The 11,767-nt window shown below is 26.9% G+C and overlaps 1 protein-coding gene across 1 annotated transcript in view; it reads right to left on the minus strand.

Annotated features, from left to right (window-relative positions):
* Apoltp (Apolipoprotein lipid transfer particle) overlaps nucleotides 1-11,767 on the minus strand; it is a gene marked incomplete at its 3' end in the record, with an annotated part of 131,866 nt that overhangs the window by 108,463 nt on the left and 11,636 nt on the right. Inside the window, 2 exon segments of the mRNA XM_067049064.1 lie at nucleotides 1,491-1,535; nucleotides 5,101-5,177. Of these exon segments, the coding sequence (XP_066905165.1) occupies nucleotides 1,491-1,535; nucleotides 5,101-5,177 (122 nt within the window).

Below are 11,767 nucleotides of genomic sequence, written 5' to 3' on the forward strand. Positions count from 1 at the left end.
ATATGAATGTGATTATTTATCACTATTACGTAATTTCCAAGGTTGTGGCAGATTGTAATACTTATCAATATGTAACAAATCTCTCTGAATACAATTTCTACAGACAGTTATCTTGTTTTTTGTTTGTGCTGCATATATGAAAATATAAATAATAAATTTCTTACAATCCTTTATTAACAATGAACAAATGAATATAAATATAAATAAATTAGTACAAGAGAATGAATGAACGCAAAAAAAAAAAAAAAAAAATGGGCAAACATCGAAAATTCAAGATGGTCACTGTTTAACTTGACAGCTGTCCGGTTATATTGAGAAATTAATAGGGTTTTTTTTCATTCCCTGGGAAAAAATATTAATTCTTCTTCTTTTTTATTCTATTTAGTTTATCGACTTAAAAGATTGGCTATAATCGATATTACTATGAATTCATCGATTGGTATTAGCCAACAATTATGCGATTATCTCTCTATTACCGAATGTTGACTAAGTGCGTCACCCTTCTTCACTTAATCAATTTGCTATTAATTAAATATTAAAACAGTAATTAACATCTGATTGAAACTATTTAAACTTTAATTAGATTATTTTTTCAGGTCCCAAGTCTATTTTTCTGTTTTCGTAAATTACTTATACCTAATTTAATTATTAATATATAATTTTACTTTCTTATTTCGCATAAATAACATTCACGTTTAATGTTTTGAGAAATTCATCAAAATTAGTTTTCTAAGGTTGGTCTTAATACGCTCAATATTATTGAGTTAATAACAAATTTTGTCAATATATACCGTTTTAGGGGTATATTGTAACAATAATATTAACACGTTTCATGTTTATACTACTTTCAATACTAATACTAATTTTTTTCAATACTAAGAAAATATGTTATAAACAGCATCTACAATTTTACAAGACGCTCAGGAGGGAGCTATGGCTATTCTCAAAAATATCCCCGTTACTATTTTTAATATGTAACAATTAAAAAAATATTAAAAGAATTAGTAAATACGAGTTTAATTAGTATAATGATATTGTAAATTAAACTTTGATAATTATTCTATGGCTAATTATGATTCTTAAATAAACGTGTGCCCTATACTTGAGTTAATTGGTTTCATTATGCTGTCTGATTTCTACCTAAGGCCGTGAGGAGAAACTAACCGCCCTGTAATTGTACCAGATCCTAACCCTCCATCGTTATAATTTATTTAACAAAAACTTTATGAAAGGATATTAAATAATTATTATATTATTTCATTTAAACTTTTCTATATTTATGTGCAAATAAAACCAAGTCGGTCGTGTTTCGGATTCTCCACTTCACGTTGGTTCCTGTTTCTGCCATATATTTAAAAACGGGCAGCCAATCTGATTTAGCTTAGGTTTCTTTGTTATATTTTTATTATTACTTTCTATCTTAAACTATTAATGAAAATTATTACTAAAATATTTATAAAGTATAAATATAACCTCAAGAAATTAATTACCTTTGCATATTGGACGTCCACATATCCCTGGATCTTTGAATCGACCTAAAATAAAAATATAAAAAGTAAATAGAGAGTAAAATATAAAAATAGGGTTTTTTAAAAATTATTTTTTTTTCTTTTTTTAGACATATTATATTAAATTTTATTTGGACAAAAAGGAAGAAATCAAAACTTTTTTTCTGATCTAATGGTAATTATTTTTAAAAAACTTTTAAATATATGGTGTGAAAAAATATCATAACATCTTGTATGTACATTTGTAAACATGATTTTTTTAATTTTTTTATTACCAACATTAAATTATGATTATATTTGTAATTCTATATTTATAGAATAGAATAGAATTATCAATAGGAAAGTAAAAAAACAGCATATTGAGCATGTTTATAGTTCCAAAGAGGTAATGTCTAATATAGAGCATTGGTTTGTGCTACAGTAATAGATGAATGTACCACTAGTGGAAGACAATAATTTAAATAATGTAGTTATACAACAATTTTAAACTATAATTGTATAGATGACATGATTTCAAAATAGAAATTTGAAAAGTGACTAATATGTTGCAAATATGATTAAAAGAAGTGTAAACATACACATATAACATAGATAAAAATTGTTGATAAGAATAACTCAATTGTTACAATTTTATGATGCAATGTGATAAAACGTACAAGTAAAATGAATAGTTTATGTTCTATTTGGAAGTTTTTTCACCTGAGCTATTTAAAAAATATTTTTATTTATTGTTGTTATTTTATTTTTTTTTATTTTGTGAGCTCTATTGTAATCATTAACATTTTTCTGTTCTTTTTTATCCATATAGTTTGAATACTTATGTAAAAAACAAACATATGAATTATGTAATGGGCATGTGGTGATCATTTTCTTTTGTTGGTACCGCTATACTAACTTATAATGGTATGATGATAAACTTTAGTTGAAAAGGGAAAATTTTTTTTTTCAGAAATAGAATTATAATAATAATAAACTAATAAAATTAAATAAACTAATATATATTTTATAATAATCATTGTATTAGTTTATTTATCTTCCATTATTCATTAATTGTTCGCCAAGCTGCGAGCTATTATTTTCATGGTCTAGGATAAGACTATGAAAAGCTACTCTAATTTAAAGGTGGAAAAGTGGACTAGACAGCGCGATCAATTTCGGGTGAAAAATACGACCTAAGGATTTCGTTCCTGTTATCTCTTAGATATCAAATAATATCCACTAAATATGCCGAGAAATTTAAATATTCAAGTTCAAATAGAAAGTAAGAAATATAGCGATAGTCGCAACAAACGCGTTAAAATATGAAAAAGACAAGAATACTAGAAGTATACATGGCTTTTAAGCAAGGGAAAAGTGTTCAAACTTAGATCATTTTGGACTCTTTATTTTCCTCCTGGAAAATTTACAAAGAACTTCAATAAGGATTGAAATAGTTTTTTCAATATCGTTAGAGTTTTATTAATTACAATTTATTTTTATTCTTGATTTGTGTAATAGTTAAATAATTATAAAAATAAAATTTGTTACCTTATTAACCATAGGGCTTAAAGTTTTTTTTTTTTGTTTTTTGTTTTTTCATCAAAATATTCTTTTTAATAATAACAAAAAAAAAAGAACAACAGGAAAAGAATCGATGGAAGAATAGCTTTAAAAAAATCGATTCAATATAAAGATCGAATCATTGGAAATCGGTTCAGTCAATAGAATCCAACTTCCCACCTTTAAATTAGAGTAGCTTTTTATAGTCTTATCCTAGACCATGAAAATAATAGCTCGCAGCTTGGCGAACAATTAATGAATAATGGAAGATAAATAAACTAATACAATGATTATTTTAAAATATATATTAATTTATTTTAATTCTATTTCTGAAAAAAAAAATCAATTTTCCCTTTTCAACTAAAGTTTATCATCATACCATTTTATAAGTTAGTGTAGCGGTACCAACAAAAGAAAATGATCACCACATGCCCATTACATGATTCATATGTTAGTTTTTTACATAAGTATTCAAACTATATGGATAAAAAAGAACAGAAAAATGTATGATGGTTTATGGTTTATTTTGAAAATAGTTTTTTTTTCTTAATAAATAAGTTTCATTTGTAAAGATATCATCTTAATATAAAATTTATAACATTCTCAACAAAGAAATCGAAGATTTTTATAGTAGTAGCCCTTGATAATTTCAAGCGAATCGTGATTCTTCCGAATGAATCACTTAAGAGCATGTTTAATTCATAGAAGTTGACTCTTTGATTCGGTTCTCGATTCACCCGCCCATTTCTAATCTGAATCACTTTTTCGCACTTCTTTAGTGATATCATCGCATCCTTTTATAACCATTGTCCTAAAGACGCTATTTCCTTACAAAATACTGAACCCCTAACCCTCCATGTGGTACTCCAATGGTCTTGAATATTATCGATATTATGAAATGAAATGAAAAAAATAATTTTATTCTGGGACATATGTCTCCTAAGAATAAATAAATGGTTCATACGTTATGATTTTTGTCTGGCAAGCATGTAAAAGTTTCTAGTAAGTAAAATCAAATTACATGATATTATTAATTGTTCTGTAGATTTTTTATAGTGATTGCTACTTTTTCATAACTTTTTTCTAGATTTGGATTAAGATGTATTCGTTTCCTTGCGTCTCATATACAACATATTTCAGATATTCTATTTCCTTTAGAAATCCCATACCTACAGCTCAAATTAAATTTGTTCTGGCAGTGGTTAGATGCTCTACTAAAATTGAGTGTTTGCGGCTTTAGCACACATGCACAGCCTCCACTGGCTCATTACCAGTGACGCGGTGAGAGGGATGCGCTGGGATCTGGAAGAGCTCCTCTTTACCTCTCATATAGAGGATATAAGAGTGTAAATGCGACTGGTGATCATTTTATTTATTTATTTTTTCAGGTACATAGTTTGATTATGTTTATTTTCTTTATCTTTCTGCTTGAATATATTTATAGAGAGATTTTATTTATTTTTATGTAAAATTTTTTTTTTCATTTATTTATGTTTATTCTTATATTATTTTATTTTAGTATGAATGCAATCATTTATCACTATCACATATTGCCCAATAACATTGTAGCAGATCGTAATATTCATCAATAATAATAAAAAATAAATTAAATTTATAAATGTATTTAGTGAGCATTGCGATTACAATTAATTTCTTAAAAACGAGATGCAATGTTTAAAATTTGTTTTTTTGAAATGTTTACACAAAATTATCTGAAAGTCTGAAATTCTTTTTCGAATCTCGACATAAATTCAGATATTTCTAGTGTGTTGGACTCCTAGATACTTAAATGATCATGCTTGTTTTAATCATAACCGTCTATTGAATTTTCCTGACTTTATATAACTTAAAAAAGTCATAATATCGAAGTAATTATTTTAAAAACCGGACTTAGCACTTTTTTTTGTAACGATTTTTAGGAAGATCTAAAGTCTAGACATGTTTTACTCTGAACGATAACTATACAATTAACGAAGAAAGAAATATATTAGGAATAATTCAATAATTATTAAATTTTCCGAAACAAAAAATAAATTAAAGAGATACTACATACTTGATCCAATAGACTGTCCAAAAGCCATAAGTAGTATTAAGACGGCAGCATATGTGGAACCTGACATTTTCCATAACCTGAAACAATTTTAAAGTTATTTTAATGAGATTATTCACATCTGGTAAGATTCTGTCACAGTGATTTTACGTAATTCATAGTTTAGGAAATTGTGAATCCTTTAAATACATAAAATTAATTCCAATCCTCATTTTGTTTTTTTTCTTCACATTCATTTAAAAATTCCATGAAAATTGTCTAATAAACTTAAAAATATTTTATTCTATAATGAAATATAATCCAAACTCTGAAGAGCAAACAAAAACTTGCGCAAAAAGTACTCAAGGAAGTTAGAACTATAAGATCAAAAGTACAATTACAACCAAAATTATATTTCATGGAGAAGTGACAAATCTCCATTTCAATTGTTAAATTCTTTCTGGACATCCCAACGAATCCTAACACTATCCTCACCACGTATGCTAATAACACATGTGTGCTCGCTGTTAATAATAACACTTTGATTGCATCCCAAACTCTCCAATCCCATATCACAGACCTCGAAGAAAGGTATCGTAATTGGAGGATTAAAATAAATCCCAACAAATCCCATCAAATCACTTTTACCCTTCGTCGTAAACCTACAGTCTCCTTTAATAATGTTGATCTTACCCCTATAACCCCTGGGGGGTGCAGTCAGCAGAAAAACACAAATAAACCAAAAATAATTTATTAGTTATTATAATATTGTTTTAATAATAATATTATTGTATTATTATATTGTGTTAATAATAATATTATTAATTATTTGTGTTTTTCTGCTGACCGCACCACGTGACCATCTTCTCCTCTTATTTATCTACGTCAACTATCTTCACCTCGAAATGTTATTAACTTCATTAAATAACTTACTACGGCTTCGTCGCCAATAAATATTGTGAAAATTAATGTTTTCAGATTTTTTAAAATAATTTTACCCGACTAGGTTCAAATAGAGTAAATAAAGTATTTATTGTATTCTGACCGAAGATTGTGAGAACGACTCAGCCGATTTTTTTCTTTGATGGCTCAAATTAATGAACTAGACTTTGTGAATGGGAGCGCGGTGGCATCGTGGTAAGGCAAAGACCCGGATTCGAATCCGACTGGGTAGAAAATTGTTTTCTGTTACGCTGTAGCCGTGAGTCAACCCTGTGGATTCTATAATATCCAGCCTCATAAGTTGGGTACCTTTAATTGGATAAAAATCTGGCTGTCGAGCTTGATTTTCTGACCGAATAACTTTTTTTTTTAAAGATATTGTGAATGTCAAGCTCAAGATCCTGAAAATGATTGAGTTTACTCTGTTAATCTGTTATTGCTCATTTTACACAGTTTTATTCCAAGAATGTTCTGAACAATTTTAGTTGAAATATTGAAAAAAAAAATATATTGTACTTAACATGTTTAGTCAGTCAATTTTTGAATATGTAACTTTTCTATTTAGCTCAACCGATTTCCAATTTCCATGTCTCAAATCATTCAGACCTGCGGGATAACACCGAAAATTCGTAGCCACCAACATCCGTTCATGTACTATCTAGCTGTGAGGTTTCAGGGAGTACAATTCAGAGTTAATATAAGTTTACGAATAATATAGTTTTAACTCTAAAACTGAAGTGATATTTTCCTGTGGGGTAACGCAATTTCTTATCAACTGTTAAATTAAAAATAGTTATTATAAAGTAAGTGGGGCTTTACCAATTGTTTGAATCAACTTTCTTGATAATATTATATTGTTATACAGAGGAGCATGATATCATGCTATAATCGGAATTAAAGAGAAGAAGAAAACATATCAAATGCGAGAATTCTCTTAGGAGTAAACTAGTAATAATATATATTTTTATATCAAGTTTGAAAATTCCAGAGCATAGAAAAGTAAATACTTTTGATTTCGAATTTTCAGATACATAAAAGTAACCATGGAGTACTATGTATTTGTTCCAAAATTCCGTTCAAGAAGATATGAGGTGGCTTGCTTTGTACAAGACTCACAACAGTACAAAATTGTTTTTGACTCGAAGAGCAACTTATGAGTTTCTCGCTTCATTTTCTGTTAAGACAGCAATTTTACTTACAACAAATAATTTTTCACACTTACACTTTAAAGAAATATTTTTTGCATAGCTCATACTGTACGATTTCGGGCTTGATGGAACTATAACTAGATTTTTTTGTATCGATTTGATAATGAAAACTGTAGTGCCACCTTCCTCTTCTAAAATTAAAAATGCCTCGTAGTTTTCAGTAGCGTCCAGGTAGGTAGACGGCGGCTTTCTTTGGTTTATTAAAAAAATTCTGAAAGTAATAGATAATTATTTTTAGACTAAATAGTAGGTAGAGATGCTTAAATTGTATTTTTTTTTTTTTAGTGTATGAGCCTTACTCAGATTATGAAATTTGTCTGCATCCTATAACAAGTTGCCAAATGACTTATTCGGAGCTACAGATCCCATCCAATTCACAGACAGTAGCAAGGAGTATTATTTCTTGACCATTTTTTTTTATTACATGTCGCTGCAGGGTTTAAGCGTTTAATATCCAATTTCACCACATTTTAATTTTCTCCTGCATTTTCAGTTAAAGCAGTAAATTAACTTACAGAAAATCATTTTATCACTCTTATTGTTTATTCAAAGATTTGATACAGGGATCACACAATTGTTATCTACAAAAGGCGATTGTTAGCGCCCTCAAAAAGGGATTCTGCGGAGAGTAGCAGAGAAGGCCTCGAACAACAAAGGAGACACCACAATGTGAACTGTTCGAAGGTTCAAGGAAACTCTTCGAGTTTCTAGTTTTTAATTTTGTTGTCAGTTTAGAAATATTCAATTAATTGTTAATTTTTTTTTTAATTTAAAAATTTAATTAATTGTTTTGCTTTAGAGGATATCTCTTCATTTTCATTAATATTGCATTATTATACAAAAATCAATATGACCCAATTTTGAAAAAAATATATATATTAAATGACCTAGTCATCGACAGCACATACAATAGAAGTTAGGTACGAATAGGTAAAAACATCTATCTTATTCCCAATATAGATTTATATTTAAGGCAATATACCAAAAATAAAGAAATTTTTTTTCTTAATTTTAATTCTCGGTACCCCCAGTTTTTGGGATGCTGAACACAAATTCGAGGTTTGCTGACAGATATTTTTCCAAAACCTTTGTTTATTTATTTATTTTTTAAATTAAAGTTGGAACTTTTTTGTTTTTTAACTGAAACAATATCTCGAAACAATTTTTTTTTTCAGAAAATATCTCTATACAAAATTAAAGTAAACAAAATTTTTGGTAAGATTTCTTGCGCTCTGTAATAGGGTTCGAATTTCCATAAAAAGTAGAATAAAAATGATTCAAGTTTTTCTCTTAAAACTCAAAAACTAAGCGTTTTTTCTGTGACACAAAGACGGATTGAATGTGAGACGAATGGTAAGAAAAATATGATACGAGTGCTTCAGTCAATTTGAGGTGAATGTATGCATTTTTAACGGTTTTAATTAAATATATTGGAAAATTAAATATATCATATTAAATTAAATCTATTATAAAATTAATGAAATATAATCTATGTATTTTCTTATTTTTGGCAGCATTAAAAATTTTTACTCAATTACATTCTAGATTATAATAATTTCTGATTTTATATTTTATAAGCGCTTCTAAACTAAAATTTTTGGTGTTGTCAATTATGTTTATGTTCATTCATTTTTTTGGTGTTATTTTTTTTTTTTATTTAAAATTGTTTGCACATTGTTTACAATCAGCTTTACAAATCACTTTTGTCCATTATTGATTTATATTTCATCCTAAGTATTTTTACCATATCTCTTTAATTTATTTAAATTTTTATAAGTTCCTAGTTTTGCTTATGAAAGTCTCAGTAATCTATTATTTTGACAATTTCATTTTTTTTGTATTTCTTATTTTTTATCATTAGAAATAATCTATAATATAATTATTTTTAACCGGTCATTAAGTTTATATTTACAATTTAAATTTTGTTTTAATTTACACTGCGTCATAGTTTACATTAGGTTATTTTAATACTTTTTTTCATTTCTTTTTAATTATCAAGATTTTTAATTTATTTATACTAGTATATAAACGATGAATTATTTATTAGTCAGTATAGTTAAAAAAGTTAATTAAAAGAGTGGTAACTTTTATTTTTAATAACTTTTATGAAGCATTTATTGGTTAATAATATTTTCGAGTTGATTAGGCCTCCTGCTTGATTTATTATTTGATATCTTGGTTAAATAGAATAATAATTTTATATTGCTTCACCGCCTTAATTTCTTTGGTTCATTTTATTATTGTCAAAAGTGATGTATATATCTAAATATCCAAAAAAAAAAAAACTTATTTTTTCTTTAAGTCGACAACCAGTAGACCAGTAGAAAGCAGATCAAAAAATCGAGAATAGTTGAGGATTTTACGAAAAATGAAATTATAATGCTATATACATGCTGCTATATAGCATTTTAATTTCATTTTTAAAGCCCGTAAAACAAGAAAATTTTTCTGTAAGTCGAAGACAAGTAGACCAGTGGAAAGCAGATAAAAAAAATCGAGAATAGTAGGATTTTACGAAAAATGAAATTATAATGCTATATAACAGCATGATGTTCCTTCTTTAGATGGTTTTAATAAAAAAAAATTATACTTGATTTTATAAAAAAATTTGAAAGTTTTATACATTTTGAACTACCTTCCTTACATAGTTTTTATTTATTGTGATTTACAACTGCACAAAAAATACAATAAGTAAATTGGATGAATGTTACAAACACTTGAAAGTCTTGGGTAGGAACCACCCAATGGTGGTACAATAAAAATTAAAAAAGTGCTTTAGAATTATATTTTATCATGCAATGATGTTTGTATAATTCTCTAGTTTGTTCTGTTAAAATGTTAATATCACTTTCCTTGAAACTTAATTTTTCTGCTCCACTTACTGCCTAGATTGTTTTTTTAAAACTTATATAAATGCATACATAACTAACAAAATAAAAAAAATAAAAAAATGTTCCAATGATCTATTAACTCATTATTCAGTTTTATTTAAGAATCAAGGAAGCCAGTTAAAGCAGATAATGATAAATCATGAATCAGACTGATATCATTTGGGTCTAACATTGATAAAGTCTAGAAAAAACACACGCAATAGATATTATCTTGTTATTTGCATTTGGGATCCTTGATACTGTCAAGCGTGCGTACGCATATTCCTACACGCAGTCTACAATTGCATAACTACCGTGTTTTCATTTCAGAAATTACTAAATCAAAATTATATTAAAAAAAAAAATACATTTTATTTAGAAATTTTGGATTATTTGATATATTACCTAAAATGAAATTGGAGTACTAAATAACAGTTTTCTTCCCATAAAAATTGGAAATCATATTCTTCGTTGTGATGGTGTGCCTTCAGCAGACTACAGCATATACGAAGGGAGAGATTCTTCTAGTTTATTATATATAATGCCCTGTCATGAACCAATTATAATTTCACAGATATGGATATAAGTTCTAAACGACGGCTTCGCTCATATAATCGATAATATTCGATCAAAAATTTTACTTTCATAAATATTTTAAAGAAACTCTTCGCTAATAGCACAAATTTAATTAGATTCATAACAAATATGACACTGAAGTGTCTAGATGCTTCCAAGAGAGATAAATCATAACTTAAAATTTTTTCAGGAAAGTCAAAAATGTTCACCCGATTTTTTTCCCATTAATTGATATAGAATCTGGAATTGATTTCTATAACATTGTTGCAAATACCAAATTAAAAAAAATAAGTAAATAAATTTGATTTCTAAAATTTTGTTAATTGAGAAAAAGTCAATAAACCAGAATTAAAACTCATAATTAAGAAAATATTAAAAATTTATGTCAAATTAATATTTAAAAAATAAATAACTAAAATAAGTGTTTATTTAATTTTTAAAAGAATTCTTTTTTTTTAACAATTGCCAAAAAAGTATTTCAATGCTGTTTTTTCCAAAAACAAATATTCCTTATAGATTTTTTGGGGTGAAAATAGCATTAATAGTAATAAAAACTTTACAAAATATGTATATTTTTTCTTCAAAAACAACAAACTTTTTGCTATTAAGTCACATTGATGAATTGTCTTATTTCATTAAACTGAGTGTGTTTTCCATTATACATGATGATTAAATTATTGATTTACAGAAAAGTACATTCAGTAAAAATTTATCATACGGATTTGAATCTCTAACCTAACTTTGAAGGTAAAATTATATTGGATTTAATTCCTTTTTAGCTTTTAGGTTTGCAACTCCTTACAGAAGACGGTAAGTACTGTGAGAAATTCGCCTATCTCCATTTGCGTTTGCCCAATAAATAATTGATAATAGTACAAGAAATATTAATTAGTAAATTTCCTAAGTTCACAGGCGCTATAGAAACACATATACACACAGTTCTCACAAAAAACATTTCGATGTTTCATAGTAACACGTCCAGCGTCATTAGATCGGAGTAATTAACTAATTATATACGACCTCATTTTCTATAACTCTATTCTCTAATAATTTTATCAAAGAATAAAATTATTGACGATTTTTTTTTTTTTTTTT

Source organism: Halyomorpha halys, unplaced genomic scaffold (genome assembly GCF_000696795.3).
Source record: "Halyomorpha halys isolate HHAL.00 unplaced genomic scaffold, Hhal_1.1 Scaffold214.1, whole genome shotgun sequence".
Classification (NCBI taxonomy): Eukaryota; Metazoa; Arthropoda; class Insecta; order Hemiptera; family Pentatomidae; genus Halyomorpha; species Halyomorpha halys.